General features: G+C 41.6%; 2 protein-coding genes across 2 annotated transcripts in view; one reads left to right on the top strand and one right to left on the bottom strand.

Annotated features, from left to right (window-relative positions):
• Nucleotides 1-17,136, top strand: part of LOC122749581 (zinc finger protein 420-like) — a 410,887-nt gene that overhangs the window by 149,420 nt on the left and 244,331 nt on the right. The gene's annotated exons all lie outside the window — the stretch shown is intronic.
• The window catches only part of LOC122746245 (zinc finger protein 420-like), a 136,634-nt gene that overhangs the window by 3,537 nt on the left and 115,961 nt on the right, over nt 1-17,136 (bottom strand). The window contains exons 10-11 of the mRNA XM_043991712.1: nt 16,010-16,059; nt 14,320-14,406 (exon numbers count right to left, since the gene is read on the bottom strand). Of these exons, the coding sequence (XP_043847647.1) occupies nt 14,320-14,406; nt 16,010-16,059 (137 nt within the window). The remainder of the gene's footprint in view (nt 1-14,319; nt 14,407-16,009; nt 16,060-17,136) is intronic.

The following is a 17,136-nucleotide window of genomic DNA, read 5'->3' on the forward strand; positions in this document are numbered from 1 at the left end:
ACTTCCCCCCTTCTTTGATCCAATGACACAGGCAGGCCTCCTTGCCAGGCCAGGAAGAAGACACTCCCTCTCTAGGCTCCAGGCATTTTCTCTGGCTCTCTGAAAGGCCTGGAATTCTCTGCCTCCTCAATCATTTCAGCCTCCTTGATCCCTTCAAGTCTCCACCCAAATCCCACCTTCTATAGGAAGCCTGTCCCACCTCCCCTAGATGGTGGCTTCCTTCTTTTAATCACATCCTATTGACCTGTTTGTACACATTTGTGTGCTTGTTGTCTCCCCCATTAGACTGTGAGCTCCCTGAGGGCAAACACTGCTATTTGCCTCTTTTTGCATGTCACCAGTAAGCACAGTGCCTGCCACATAGGAGGCCCTCAGTGAGTATATATTGAAGAACTGCTTGCATTCTCTCCTTCTCAAACCCTCCTTGTGTCACCTTTTCCTTTAATCACAAAGTACTCCATTATCTTCCAACTACAGGCAAAGATAGCCTTCTTTCTCCCTTCTCCCCTCCCTCCTCCCGCCTCAAGGCAGAAGGCAATCCAACACAGGTTATGTATGTACAATCACATCAAAAAGATCTCTGCACTAGTGGTCATGCTGTGAAAGAAGAACCAGAACAAAAGAGATAGACCTCAAAAAAGAAAAAACTAAAACAAAAATAAGTGCTTCAATGTGCATTAGAACCCACAGTTCTCCCCTATGGATGTGGAGGACATTTTCCATCATGAGTTCCCTGGAACTGTCTTGAATCACCTCACTGCTGAGAAGAGCCAAGTCTATCACAGTTGATCATTACACAATGTTGTTGATACTGTGTACAATGTTCTCCTGGTTCTGCTCACTTCACTAAGCATCAGTCCATTTAAGTCTTTCAAGGTTTTTCTGAAATCTGCCTGCTCATCATATCTTACAGCACAGTAGTATTCCATTACATTCATATACCACAACTTGTTCAGTCATTCCCCAATGGATGGGCATCCCCTCAATTTCCAATTCTTTGCCACCACAAAGAGAGCTGCTATAAACATTTTTGTACATGTGGGTCCTTTTCCCTCTTCTATGATCTCTTTGGGATACAGACCTAGTAGTGGTATTACTGTGTCAAAGGGTATGAATAGTCCCACAGCCCTTAGGGTATAGTTCCAAATTGCTCTCCAGAATGGTTGGATCAGTTCACAGCTCCACCAACAAGGCATTAGTGTGCCAATTTTTCAACAGCTTCTCCAACATTAATTATTTTCCCTTTTTGTCATAGTAGTCAATCTGATAGGTATGCAGAGGTTGTTTTAATTTGCATTTCTCTAATCAATAGTGATTTAGAGCATTTTTTCATATGACAATAGAGAGCTTTGATTTCTTCATCTGAAAACTGCCTGCGTTCATATCCTTTGACCATTTCTCAAATGGGGAATGACTTGCATTCTTATAAATTTGATTTAATTCCCTCTATATTTTAGAAATGAGGCCTTTATTAGAAACACGGGCTGTAAAAATTGTTGCCCAGATTTCTGCCTCTCTTCTAATTTTGGATGCATTGCTTCTGTTTGTACAAAACCTTTTTAATTTAATGTAATCAAAATCATCCATTTTGCATTTCATAATATTATCTATCTCTTATTTGGTCACAAACTGTTCTCCTTTCCAAAGATCTGAGAGGTAAACTATTCCTTCCTCTCCCAATTTACCTGTGGTATCACCCTTTATGTCTAAATCATGTACCCATTTTGACCTTATTTTAGTATATGGTGTAAGATATTGGTCTATGCCTAGTTTCTGCCATACCATCTGTCAGTTTTCCCAGCAATTTTTGTCAAATACTGAGTTCCTATCCCAGAAAATGGAGTCTTTTGGTTTATCAAAGAGTAAATACTATAGTAATTTACTACTGTGTCTCCTGTGCCTAACCTATTCCATTGATCCATCACTCTATTTCTTAGCCAGTACCAAATAGTTTTTAATGAGTACCACTTTATAGTATAGCTTCAGATTTGGTACGGCTAGCCCAGATTCCTATGCATTTTTTTCATTAGTTCCCTAGATATTCTTGACCTTTTGTTCTTCCAGATGAACTTTGTTATTATTCTTCCCAGCTCTATAAAATAATTTTTAGGTAGTCTGATTGCTATGGCATTGATATAATTTTTAATAAAAATTTTAATAAAAATGAAAGTAAGAAAACTATAGAATTAATAAATAAACTAAGAGTTGGTTCTATGAAAAAAATCAATAAAATAAATAAACTTTTAGTTAATTTGATTTAAAAAAAAAGAAAGAGGGTTTTTATGGCCAGTATTTCTTATAAAAGCCTCATTTCTAAAATATATAGGGAACTAAATCAAATTCATAAGAATCCAAGTCATTCCCCAATTGAGAAATGGTCAAAGGATATGAACAGGCAGTTTTCAGATGAAGAAATCTAAGCTATTTATTGTCATATGAAAAAATGCTCTAAGTCACAATAGATTAGAGAGATGCAAATTAAAAGACCACCTGACATCTATCAGACTGGCTAATATGACAAAAAAGGAAAAATAAATGTTGGAGAAGCTGTGGAAAAATTGGTACACTAATGCATTATTGGTGGAACTGTGAACTGATCCAACCATTCTGGAGAGCAATTTGGAATTATGCCCAAAGGGATTTAGATCTGTGCATATGCTTTGACCTAGCAATACCACTTTTGGGTCTTTTTCCCAAGGAGATCATAAAAAAGGGGAAAAGACCCACATGTACAAAAATATAGCTGCTCTTTTTGTGGTGGCAAGGAATTGGAAATTGAGGGGTTGCCCATCAACTGGGGAATGACTGAACAAGTTGTGGTATATGAATGTAATGGAATTCTATTGTGCTGTAAGAAATGAGCAAGAGGAGTTCAGAGAAACCTGGAAGAACTTGCATGAACTGATGATGAGTGAGATGAGCAGAACCAGAAGAACACTATACACAGTATCATCAGCGTTGTGTGTTGATCAACTGTGATAGACTAGATTCTTCTCACCAACACCATGGTACAATAAAGTTCCAAAGGACTCATGATGGAAGAGGCTCTCCAAATCCAAAAATATGGATGCTGACGGAACCATTCTTAAACCTAGATCAGGAGCCTAATGAAAGACCCAACAGGTTTTACGATAGACTTTGCGAAGCTGCTAGACAATATTCCAGGCTGGACCCACTAGATTTAAAAGATTCCTATATTGTGCTTAACACATTCATTTACAATTTGTTTCTAGAAATCCGCAAATATTTTCTGACACAATGTCCAGACTGGAGAACTTTGACTATAGATAGGCTTAAGGAACTTGCCACCTATGTCTTTGACTCACGTGAGGAGAATAAGCCTAAACAGAGCATTCTGGCACCAATGCTTTCTGGTCAGGCATCTAAGGGCCAACACAAGGGCACTAAGGTGTGAGGTTACTGTGATAAACAAGGACACTCATTGAGAGACTGTAGGACTTGGAAACGAGTACTTAAAAAGATGATGTATGAGGACCCAGGTAACTATACGTCATATTACAGGTGAAATCAAAATGAAATAGATCTTTTCAGGGGAATACAGAGAGGTAGCATCAGAATAACCATGGACCCTATCAGAGAGGTACAGAAGGACAGAACCAGAATCACAGTAACCAAGGACTCCCTCAGAGGGGGGTACAGGATTGAAGAGACAAAGGGTAGGGATAGAAAATAGATACAGAAAGCCACATATTCCTAGACCCTGATTTTATAAATGCCCTTGTACCAGTCCATTCACTTCCCCAGAGTAACAAACCTCATGTGACCCTCAAAGTTGGGGACACGTATTATGATTGTCTGTTAGACACAGGAGTTTCTAAATCAGTATTAGTGAGTAAACTAGACCCTGGATGTAAAGCTGTAGGATCTCTGAATGTGGTAGGAGTTTCAGGAAAAGCCCAAAGAGTGGCAAGATTAACCCCTCGCATGGTATCTATGGGGCCTTTAACAGTGGAACATTCATTCTTACTTATCCCTGATGCCCCTGTGAATTTATTAGGTTGTGATCTCCTATGCAAGCTCAGAGCAACCATATCTTGTGCTCCAGATGGGGCTGTCTCTCTTCAATTTCCAAAGGATACTGTTCATTTATTACCAATTTTGCTTACAGAAGCTCAAGGAGCAGTAGGGAATATATCCAAAATCCCCCCCTGACATTCCTGAGTCCTTATGGGGCTCCTCCCCTACTGAGGTGGGGCTCCTTAAATCTGCCTCTTGATGACATCTTTTTAATAAGTCTTTATTTTGCTGATGTTTCTTTCTTGTTAGAAGTACTGTGCAGAATTAATTCCAATTGGGTCTTTTTTTTTTGCAGGCAATGGGGGTTAAGTGACTTGCCCAGGGTCACACAGCTAGTAAGTGTCAAGTGTCTGAGGCTGGATTTGAACTCAGGTACTCCTGAATCCAGGGCCGGTGCTTTAACCACTGGACCACTTAACCCTAACCCTAACCCCCCCCCCAGTTGAGTCTTTTTAAAAGCAATTCTTCTGTATAGGGGATATGAAACAAAGTTCTTTTATCTGAAGGGAATTTGTAATATGCTCTTAAGCCATGACTTAATAATAGTACCTGAATTTTTTTTCTTTCTTTGAATAATTGTTTTGAGGTTTCTTTTGGTTAGTGATTCAGTTAATCAATATATATTTCAATATATATTTATTAAGTACATATTATATAGAAGGAATTGCATCAGATCCTAGGGCTACAAAGACAAAAATGTATTAATTCTTACCCTCCAGGAGCTCCCATTCTATCAGGGGAACCAACATGAACACAAAAATAAATTAATACAAAATATGTACAAAAAATAATTACCCCCACACACATATGTGTATGAAGGGTCAGGGAGATTGAACACTTGTTATGGGGAGGCTAGTAGTCACTTCGAGAATGCTCGTGTTTACCCCCCCCCCTCTCTCTCTCTCTCTCTCTCTCTCTCTCTCTCTCTCTCTCTCTCTCTCTCTCTCTCTGCTCGGTTTCCTGGTGATGCGAAAAATCTAATAGACTTTTCCAGGTGTGGTGAGTGAACACAATAAACACTGCATTCCTTTGAATTAGCTTAATTGGAAATGATCTGGGGATTGTATAGACTTAGGTTAGAGTTAGAGAGGATTTATCTGTATTTCTTTTTCCCTATTTACTTATCTTTGATTTTTTATTTATTTCACCTTTGTTGTTTAATTAATTCCCAAGTAATAAAATGTGATCCTTTTGTGGAAAAGAAACTGTAAGGCTCCTTTCTTATTGGCCTGGGAGAAATATCTAAAAGGGCAGTTTGTAGGGGAGGGAACTTTGAACCAAGAAGTCCCTCATTATTTCCAGGACCTCAATATCTCAATATTTCAGTGAGTCACCCAATTAATGCTCCATATATTAAATTTTTGCATCAATATTCATTAGTGAGATTGGTCTATAATTTTCTTTCTCTGTTTTGGCTCTTCCTGGTTTGGGCATCAGCACCATATTTTTCTCCTTAACTAAATTTGGTAGGACTCCACTTATTTTCTCAAATTATATATATATATATATATATATATATATATATATATATATATATATATATATATATATATATATATATATATATATATATATATATATATATATAATTGGGATTAATTGTTCTTTAAATATTTGCTAGAATTCACTTTTGAATTCATCTGGTCCTAGGAATTTGTTCTTAGGAAGGATGTTGATGGCTTGTTCAATTTCTTTTTCCAAAATTGGGTTATTTAAATAATTTATTTCTTCTGTTAATGTGGGTAATTTATATTTTTGTAGATATTCATCCATTTCATTTTGATTTTCAAGTTTCTTGGCATATCATTGGGCAAAACAGTTCCTAATACTTAATCACCAATCATGTAAAATAAAAAGAGATGTATTAGGTTAGAGATTCTGGGAAACAGAATCACTATGGAAAAACTGTCTCCCTGGGAGAGAAAAGATCTGGTCTTTTGTATGTTTACAAAGAAAAGGTGTATGCAAAGCAGCTGGGAGGGAAACAACTGTGAAGGAGTGCCTGGGTAGGAATAGCACCCATCCTGATCAATATATCATCTTTGTTCCTTGCAGACCAAAGTCTTTGTGCTCAGTCAGATCTTATTCTTGGGATGGGAAGAAGAGCTGCTTTTCCCTTGGGAAAGTTTAAGGATTCCATGGGGTTTAGGATCCCTCCTTCCATAAGACCAGGAGGCCCAGGTGAGGAGGGAGGTCAGTGCAAAAGATTGACTGGATTGACTTTGCTGATTAACTCACTTAAAGTTAGCTCAATTAAAACCACATCTGCCTGAAAGCCTTGCCATCAGAAGGTGTGTTCTCTGAACTCTGACCTCAGCACTTTCTGCTCATGGACCACCCTCAAGTCCAGTAAATCAGTAGATTCAAAGGATGATAGCCAATTAGCTTCGAGTTAGATGGAAGGGCCGTCTCTCCTTCAGAGTGGGAGGTAGGTAGTGAAGCTCCCAGATGCGCTTATGGTGGAGGACTTGGAGGAAGAAGGAAGCCAAGCTGAGCTCTATCTCGATAGATAGGCTTCTTTTTTTTGTGGGGCAATGGGGGTCAAGTGACTTGCCCAGGGTCACACAGCTAGTATAGGTAGGCCTTCTTAACTTTCTGAGCCAAGTGTTTTCTCTCTCTCTCTCTCTCTCTCTCTCTCTCTCTCTTTCTTTTGTGGGTCAATGAGGGTTAAGTGACTTGCCCAGGGTCACACAGATAGTTTTAGGTGTCTGAGGATGGATTTGAACTCAGGTCCTTCTGAATCCAGGGCCAGGGCTTTATCCACTGCGCCACCTAGCTGCCCCCAAGTGTTCTCTCTTGACTAATATTTGGTATGCTTTCATAAATCCTTAATACCCAAAAATTGGTACTAAAGCTTCTAATTTATAAGTAGCAACATATTAGAAACCCCAGCTAATTTTCCCTAAACTTGGGACAGAAATAAAGTGACCACATATAATTTTAAATACCACAAAAGAAAAAAAAAAGATGACCCTAGGAAGTTTCAATGGTGACAAGGAAGATCAAAATATATCCTCAAAAGATGAAAGCAAAGTCAAAGGTCCTACATCCAAAGCTTCCAAGAAAAATATGAATTGGTCTCAGGGCATAAAGACCTCAAAAGGACTTTGAAAATAAAGTAAGAGAAGTAAAGGAAAAAATGGAAAGAGAAAGCAAAGTGATGCAAGAAAATCATGAAAAAATGTCAAGAGTTTGAAAAGCCAAACTGGTCAAATGGAAAAAGAGCTACAAAAGCTCTCTGAAGAGAAATTAATTCCTTAAAAATTAGGATTGAGCAAATGGAAGCTACTGACTTTATGAAAAATCAGGAAACAATATAGCAAAACAGAAAGAATGAAAAAAAAATTAGAAGGCGGGGCATCTAGGTGGTGCAGTGGATAAAGCACTGGCCCTGGATTCAGGAAGACCTGAATTCAAATCCAACCTCAAACACTTGACACTTATTAGCTAAGTAACCCTGGTCAAGTCACTTAACCCCAATTGCCTCACCAAAAAAAAAAAAATTAGAAGGCAATGTGAAGAAAGGCAGTGAGCTCCCGAACTCATGACATGACCGCTCAAAAAACATCCAAATAACACCATAGGAAAATACCCAGAGCAGCAAAATTCACAGAAGAATGTGCTGAAATCATCTTCTAACCAAGAATGGCTTGGAAGGTCAGAAGGAGGGAGCTGCTATGCTGATACAGGAGTCAAGCCCAACCCCACAGTCACCCTGACACAGATCCAGTCTCAGGAAGTCCTCACCAGAGAAGGAGACCCCCAGAGCCTCTGAATCAGCTGAAGTGCTAGTGTCATCTGGAACTAAGCTCACAGTCTGGTGAGTAGGCTCAGCCCTGGGCAGGGGAGAGACTACAGGGGTCTATGCTGGTGCTAAGGAAGAACTTGGATTTTACACCCCTGCTGAGAATGAGGAGGTAGGCTCCAGTAGCAGTGGCCCAGGTGGGAGAGGAGCACAGGCTCCTCAAAGCTAACAACCACAACACAGAAAACTTGTTGATTAGCAAGTTGGTCTGGGGTCACCTAGAACCAGGAAACAAGCCTGGCGAGGGAAGAACCTGATTCTCCTTAAATCATACCACTTGGGACTTCTTAAGCTTGGGATACTGCAGTATCCTAGAAACAGTGCCCCACTTTAAGGAGATAAAAGTCTAGTAAAAGAAAGGTAAGATGAGCCGACAGAGAAAGGTGAGGACCATAGAAAGTTTCTTCAGTAACAAGGAAGACCAAGGGGCACCCTCAGAGGAAGATGTCAACATCAGGGCCCCTATATCTAAAGCTTCTAAGAAAAATAGGAATTGGTCTCAGGCCATAGAGGTGCTCAAAAAGGACTTTGAAGATAAAATTAGAGAGGTAGAGGAAAAAATGGAAAGAGAAATGAGGGTGATGCAGGAAAGACATGAGAAAAAAGTCAACAGCTTGAAAAGTCAAATTGGCCAAATGGAAAAGGAGGTACAAAAGCTCTCTGATGAAAATAATTGCCTAAGAATGAGAATTGAACAAATGGAAGCCAGTGACTTTATGAGAAACCAAGACACAATAAAGCAAATCCAAATGAATAAAAAAATAGAGGACAATGTGAAATATCTTCTGGGAAAAACTGCTGACCTGGAAAATAGGTCCAGGAGATATCATTTGAAAATGATTGGTCTACCTGAAAACCATGATCAAGGAAAGAGCTTAGACACCATCCTCCAAGATATTCTCAGGGAAAATTGCCCTGAAATTCTAGAAGAAGAAGCTAAAATAGAAATTGAAAGAATCCACTGATCACCTCCAGAAAGGGATCCCAAAAAGAAAACTCCTAGGAATATTATAGCCAAATTCCAGAGCTCTCAGGTCAAGGAGGAAATATTGCAAGCTGCCAAAAAGAAAGAATTCAAGTACTGTGGAGCCCAGTCAGGATAGCACAAGATCTAGCAGCTTCTACATTAAAGGACCAGAGGGCATGGAATATGATATTCCAAAGGGCAAAGGAAATGGGATTACAACCAAGAATCACCTACCCAGCAAAACTCAGCATTATCTTTCAGTGGAAAAAATGGGACTTTAGTGAAAAAAAAAGACTTTCAGATATTTGTGATGAAAAGACCTGAACTGAATGGCAAATCTGATTTTCAAATACAAGACCCTAGAGAACCATAAAAAATTGGAGCTGGGGGACATACCTGGGGTTGTACAGTGGGTGACTGTGTTGTGTCTGAGGCTGGGTTTTGGCTGGGATCCCCCTGGGTCCAGGGGTGATTATTTGTCCACTGTGTCACTTAGCTAGATGATAACATGTTTAGGGTTAAATTGAGGGGTGAAGGGAATTCACTGAGGGAGGGAGAAGGGCAGAAGTGAAATCCTACATGAAAGTAACAGGAAAAGGCTTATGGAGTGGGGGAAGAGATAGGAGAGGAGCAGGGCAGTAAATGAATTTTACACTCATCAGAAAAGGCTCAAAGACCTTAAACTCATCAGAGCTGCCTCAAGGAGAGGCTAACACACACTCCCAACTGGGTGTAGTAGTCTGTTTAATCTGGGCAGTAAATGAGCCTGACACTCATCAGAATTGACTCAAAGACCTCAATCTCATTAGAATTGGCTCAAGGAAGGAATAATGTACACACTCAATTGGGTGGAGTAATCTCTCTAACCCTGCAAGAAAATAGGAGGGGAAGGGGATGAAGAGAGAGGGGCAAAGGAAGGAAGGGCAGAGTGAGGGAGGGGACAGACAGAAACAAATCCCTTTTGAAGAGGGATAGGATGAAAGAAGATGGATAGAATAAATATCATGGGGAAGAGAATAGGATGGAAGGGAAACAGTTAACAACAGTAATCATGAAAAAGAGAAAAGGGGAAAAATTATACAAAAAATATTTATAGCAACTCTTGGTGGAGGCTAAGAATTGAGAATCAAGGGAATGTCCATCAATTGAGGAATGATGGAAAAAGCTGTGCTACATGATTGTAGTGGAATGGTCTTGTGCTACAGGAAATGACAAACAGGATGATCCCTGAAAAATCTTGAAAGACTAATGAACATTGATGTATAGTGAAGTGAGCAGAGCTGAAAGGACATTCATTGTGCACAGTGACAGTAGTATTGTTCAATGAGCAATTGTGAATGACTTAACTACTCTCAGCAGTGCAATGATCCAAGCCAATCCCAAGGAGCTAATGAGGAAGCTTACTATGCACCCCTATAGAAAGAACTGATAAAAAGTACACTTGTGGATTGTACATATATAACCTGATTGCAATCTTGTGGAGGGGGGAGGAAAGGGAGGGAAGGAGGAAGAAAAATTTGGAACTCTAAATCTTATGAAAATGAATGTTGAAAACTACCCTTACATGTAACTGGAAAAAATAAAATAAATATTTGTTGCTAAATAAGAAAATAAATAAATAAAAAGAAGGCAATGTGAAATACCTCTTTGGAAAAAACAACTGACCTGAAAAATAGATCCAGGAGAGATAATTACAAAATTATTGGACTCCTGAAAACCATGCTCAAAACAAGAGCTTAAACATCATCTTCCAAGAAACAGTCTGGGAAAATTGCCCTGATATTCTAGAAGCAGAAGGTAAAATAGAAATTGAAAGAATCCACCAGTTATGTCCTGAAAGAGATCCCAAAATGAAAACTTCTAGGAATATTGTCACCAAATTCCAGAGCTCCCAGGTCAAGGAAAAAATATTCCAAGCAGCCAGAAAGAAATGATTCAAGTACTGTGGAGCCACAGTCAGGATAACACAAGATCTAGCAGCTTCTACTTTAAAGGATCCAAATGCTTGGAATATGATATTCCAGAGGGCAAAGGAACTGGGATTACAAAAAAGAATCACCCACCCAGCAAAACTGAGTATAATCCTTCAGATGGGGAAATGGGAATTCAATTAAAGGCAGGTCTTTCAGGCATTCATGATCAAAAAACCTGAGCTGAATAAAAAATTTGACTTTCAAAAACAAGACTGTAGAGAAGCATAAAAAGGTAAATAGGAAAAAGAAATCTAAAGGATATTAAAAGGTTAAATTGTTTACATTCCTACATGGGAGGATGATACTTGTACCTCATAAGAACTTTCTCATTATTAGGGTAGCTGAATGAAGTTCATTTAGACAGAGGGCAAAGGTGTGAGTTGAATATGAAAGGATGATATATTTTAAAAAATAAAATTAAGGGATGAGAGAGGAAATAACTAGGAAAAAAGGAAAGGGAGAGGTGGAATTGGGTAAAGTATCTCACATAAAAGAAGCAAGAAAAAGTTTATGGAGGAGGTGCTAGGGAGTGAGTGAGCCTTAGTTTCATCAGAATTGTCTCTAATAGGGAATAACATACACACTCAATAGGGTATAGAAATCTATCTTACCCTACAGGAAAGCAGGAGGGGAAGGGGAAAAGGAGGGGTGGGAGGGTGAAAGAAGATAGAAAATAGAGTAAATGTCATGGGCAGGGAATAGGATGGAGGGAAATACAGTTAGCAATAGTAACTGGAAAAAAATTTGAAGAAAGTTTGTTTGATAGGTCTCAGTTCTCAAACACATAGAGAACTGAGTCAAATTTGTTAAAAGAAGAGCTATTCCCCAATTGAGGGATGATCAAAAGACATGGAGTTTTCAGATGAAATAATCTAGGTCACCTATAGCTACATGAAAAAATGCTCTAACTCACTATTGACTGGAGAGATTCAGGTCAAAACAATTCTGGGTACTACCTCATACCTATTATCAGATAATAGGACAACAGAGGAAAATGACAAATGTTGTAGGGGACATAGGAAAATAAGACATAAATACATTCTTAGTAAAGTTGCAATCTGGAACTATGACCAAAGAGCTATAATCATGCAGACTGTGATGTTTAAAATCTAATGTGTGGTCGCCTTATCTGCCCCCACAGTGTGGGGGGGGGTGGGGGGGGAGAGAACTAGCTAAGTTTACTGATAAATTTGGCAACAATGTAGGCTTTTAAGCATTTATTAAAGTATTTATTAAAGCAAAGAGAGAGAGAGAGAGAGCGAGCTGCCTTCACCTAGCTATCCACGCTTCCAAAAGAAACACATGAAGTTCTGAAAGTTAGGAGATCTATCTATTCTGCCTGCCCCTGCTGCCACACGCGTGTTTCCAAACAAAAAGTGTGATCCTCAGTCGGTTCCAGTGTAAGCTTCCTATGGGACCAGAAGAGGGGCAGTCCCCACATACATCTCCAAGCTAATTAGCTGGTCCATTGATTGACATGACTTACAGGCAGTCTAGGTATAGCCATAACTTCCAGACACCAGGCAGCTTCCAGATGCTAGTCACATGCTTTCTTTTCAGGGGGGCGTCACCCTGGTTCTCACAATGTCTTTCTCAGGAGGGGTTGGCATCCTGATTCTCACAATACGATATGACCTAGTAATACCACTATTAGGTTGGTATCCAAAAAGAGATTTAAAAAAGTTGAATTTGAAATTGGGGAGATGCCCATCAATTGGGGAATGGCCGAACAAATTGTTGGTTGAGATTATGATGGAACACTATTGTGCTATAAGAAATGATAAGCAGGGGACACCTAGGTGACGCAATGGATAAAGCACCGGCCTTGGATTCAGGAGGACCTGAATTCAAATCTGACCTCAGATACTTGACACTTACTAGCTGTGTGACCCTGGGCAAGTCAATTAACCCCCACTGCCCTACCAAAAAAACAAAAAAGAAAGAAATGATGAGCAGAATGCTATAAGACAAACCTGGAAAGACTTACATGAGCTGATGTAAAGTATACAAAATAACAGCAATATTGTAAGATGATCTGCTGTGAATGACAGTTATTTTCAGTGATACAATGATACAAGACAACTCTGAAGAACTTATGAAAAATGCAATCCACCTCCAGAGAAAGAACTGAGGGTATCTGAATACAGATTGAAGCATAATCTTTTTGTTAGTTCCTTTTTCTAAAGATGTTTTGTCAGTTTTCTTTCACAACTTTACTAACATGGAGATGTTTTGCATGGCTACACATGGATATTGAGTTGCTTGAGTTCTTAAGGGGGTTGGGGAGAAAGGGAGGAAGAGAATTTGGGACACAAAGTTGAAAAATTGATGTTAAAATTTGTTTTTACATGTAATTTGAAATTATATCGGGGTGCCTATCTCTGTCCCAAGTTTCAGGGAACTTAGCTGGGGTTTCTAATACATTGCTACTTATAAGTTAGAGGCTTTATCACCAGTTTTGGTCATTAAGCATTAATTAAAGCATATTCAATATTAGCTAAGAGAGAACATGTCTTAGAAAGTTCAGAAAGGAGAGATAGAGCTCAGGGTGGCCACCTCCTCTGAGTTCCCTGCAAAGAGCATGTGAGAGGGCATAAAACTTCCTACTGGTCCACAGGAGAGGTGGTCCTTCTACACTGCTAAAGCTAATTGGCTAACATCCTTCAAATCTATTGGTTTACTGGCCTTGAGGGTGGTCCGTGAGCAGAACATGCAGAGGTCAGAGTTCAGAGGATGGACCCTGTGAGGGACAAGGCTTTCAGGTAGGTGTGGTTTTAAGTGAGTTAAGCCAGGTCAATCTACATTTCCTTTGAAATTCTCCAGACTCAGGCTGACCTTAAGAAAGGTAAGGCAAGGCTCTCTCTGTCCCCAGAACTCCATTATTTTCTCACATTTGGAAAAAATTCTAAATTAAAAAGTTTTTAAAAAGTTGGAAAAAATTGGACTTAGATAAAAAGAAATGAATGATTTTCTATGGTAAGACAAGAGTTGTGATGAGCCTGTACTTCTTTGGGTGACCTAATCCACAGATCTGGGTCAAAAGTCCCCAAAACTGGCTTCTTTCCCATCTCAGCAAAAAACACACCTTCTGAAAAGAAGCTTTTCCTGGTCAATGACAATGCTGGGGCCTCCCCTCTGAGGGTACCTCCCATCTACACTGTAGAGACTTCCTGTGGACTTAGCTGTTGCCATGTTATCTCCCATCTAGACAGTGAGCCCCTTGAGGGCAGGGCCTGTTACTGGTTAAACCTTCCTTTGCATCCCCAGTAGTTGGCACAGTGTTTAGCACAGGAGCCACTGTCTAAATGCTCATTGACTTGACCTCAGAACAACAAAAGAGAGGGATGATTCAGAGAGACCAGGGAAGACTGGGATGTTCTGAGGGAGCAGGAAATGAGCAGATCCAGGAGGACAATGTCTGCTCTGCTGACAGCATGGCACAGGACAACTTCTGTCTAACAGGATAAAGCTTCCTGGGCTCTGCTGGATGCCACCTTAGCTGATGCTGGTCAGGTCTGGGGATGGGCTGCACTCACCTGGGATGGGGGTCTCTGGGTCCCCGGGGTCATTCTCTCTGGCTCCAGGCTCTCTTTGGAATAGGCTTTAATTGTCTGCAAGCTGACCTGGGGAGGGAGAAGGATCTCAGAGTGAGGGAGACATTGTCTTTGCCTTTTCTTCCTAGGGCGGACACTGGTCTACCTGGAATTGCAGAGCTTGAAGTCTCTGAGCACTTACAAAGGTCCTGCCCGCTGGAGAGAGACTCTAACCAGAACAGGAGGGCAGCAGAGAGGGTCAGGCTTGGAAGTGAACTTGGTCTGAACAGGAAGGGGACTTGCCCCCCTCTCTAATTCCTTCCCTGTGCCCTCATGCCCCTCCCCCATCCTCCTGCAGAGACCCAGGAGGCAGAAGGGCCTTGGGATCCCAGGTGGGAAGAGACCCGGCAGAGCCTCATTGACCCCAGACCCAGAGCTCTACCTCCATCTGATACTAGGGGTGAGATGTGTAGGTCAGGCAACTGTGACCCCGTGGTAAAACTGGGGAAGGCACCCGAGGAGTTTGGGGATGTGACAGGCTTCCATTAGAAGTAGCAGAGGACATCGCCAGAGCCAGGATTGGAGGAAGGCTTGCTCCTGGCCAGCCAAGATGACATTCACCAAGAGGTCAGAATGGAAGAGCCATGTGGTTTGGTGGATACAGCACTGGCCCTGGAGTCAGGAGGACCTGAGTTCAAATCTCACCACATACACTTACTTAGATGGTGACCCTGGGCAAGTCACTTAACTCTAATCACCTTAAAACATCCAGGGCCATGCCCACTGTATATATTGTATGATATGATTATGGATTTGAGTCAGATTAAACTCTGACCATGGGGTCTGGAAGGTACCCAGACCTGCCCCAGTATAGTTTGTTAGAAGTTTATTGCTTGTCAAAATTCTCACTGTCTCCTTTAAGTTTTATTGCCAATTAACAGTATTTTTACTTCTGCTCAGTCTCCCCACATGTCAGCTAAGTAACATTGTCTCTTTTTCTCAGAGCAGAATCCCCTTGGCCTTGGGGTCCCAACAATGGATTATTCTTTTCTTCCCAACATAGCCGAAGATAAATTTTAACCCTGTCATCCTTATCTTTAGAGACAGGGGCCTGGAGAGGGGAGTCAGTGGGAACTGTGAGATGTGAAACATCTGACTCTCACTCCCCTGTTTCCTTATCCTTTGGTTTGACCTTGTTCCCCCTCCCCTTTTCCCCCTTGTCCCTGGAACACGTATGCATGTCTCCATATGCACCCTGGGTGAGACAGGATTGGATGTTAGATTGTGAGCTCATCCACCCTAGGTGTACGTGGGGACAGTCCTTTTCAAGATTACTATAAAAACCTAGAGGATTGGGCATATCTTTGCAAGACTTCAATGTGTAATTGGGTTTTGCCCGTCCTCATGAGGATGTAATAAATCTGTCTCTGCTTGACTTGGTGGTCTCCTAGAGTTATTTGGGTAAACTGAGGCAGTTTGCTCCATACAATATGATGCCACTGTGGTGGTCTTGTCCAGCCCTTCCTCGCTTAAATCCAATTCATTGTAAGTCATCGCATCTGTCATGATCCTCTTTGAGCAGAAAAGAGAACCCACAACAAAATGATGACAGACAACAAGAGAGCGGGACGGTGAGGCCAATGGAAAGGGCAGCAGAAGCAGGAAGTGGGGAGGGGCCTTCGGTCAGACCTACCTGACACCTGCACATGTGGAGCTGGCCCCCAGAAGGCAGAGACATCTCAGCTTAAAGTGAAGGCAGAGAGATCCCAGGTCAAAGGGCTTCTGCCCCCAGCCAGGCTGCAATGGGTAAGGTCTCCTAATCCCAAGAGCCCCCCCTCCCCAGCCCTCCAGCTCCTAGAGTGACCTCTCTCCTCCCCTTCCCACCTCCCAGGCTTCCAGACTTCACCCCAGGGGCAGAATTCCCCCAAGGCCTCCCCCTGCCTGGGTGTTCAGTTCTGAGGCCTCTCCTCCCCCACTGCTCCTCCCCCACCCCCTTACCTGCTCTGGGCCTCCATCCCTCCTCAGCAGAAGCTCCTGACCCTCCCCCTGCTACACCCCTCTTCTTCCTCACAAGGATCTGCCCATCCTTCCTTCTTCCTGAGTCTCCCAGCCATTCCTCTCCCCAGAAGCCCCCCTTTCTTCTCTGCAGTCTGGGCTCCAGACCTGCCCACCCCTCCTTCACTCTCCTCCAAACGGGCCCATCTCCCTTCTTGACCTTCCATACCCCAGTCCTCACACTGAGGGAGCGTTTCCTTCTGTCTTGTTTTTCTTCCCTCAGAGATGTTCTCTCAGAGGAAGACAGCTGGATCCTAAGGGGGAGCTGAGGTCACCACACCTGGGTCCCGGGGCATACGTTACAGCATATGTTATAATTTTCTCTACCTACTTACACACATCTTCACATCTTCCTCTAAGTCCAGGGGTGTGGCCATTACCTGATTTAGCCACTGGAATCCATCCCCTGGGAGGGACCCCTCTTTCCCTCTTCACCCTCCAAAAATCCAGGTCCTAGGGGGAAGAGTGATGGAGGAGGCGATCCTAAGCCCCAAGCTCTAATTTAGATCTGAGCTATAAGAGGGGCTATAACCTGCAGACCTCAGTTCTGAAAGGGATTTGATGAGGGCCCAAGTCTTAAGTTGCCCACTCATCCCTTTCAGAATTGGGTCTGAATCCCTCTTGGAGCTTGGATACACATTACAGCTCCAGTCTTAGGTTTTTCTGTCAGCCCCTTCTTTACCTCCTAAATCACTCTCAACTTGGCAAGTTGAGGTAACGTGCAGAAAAGGCTCAATTTGTTCCCATATTCACCTTATGACAGGT

Source organism: Dromiciops gliroides, chromosome 3, assembly GCF_019393635.1.
Source record: "Dromiciops gliroides isolate mDroGli1 chromosome 3, mDroGli1.pri, whole genome shotgun sequence".
Classification (NCBI taxonomy): domain Eukaryota; kingdom Metazoa; phylum Chordata; class Mammalia; order Microbiotheria; family Microbiotheriidae; genus Dromiciops; species Dromiciops gliroides.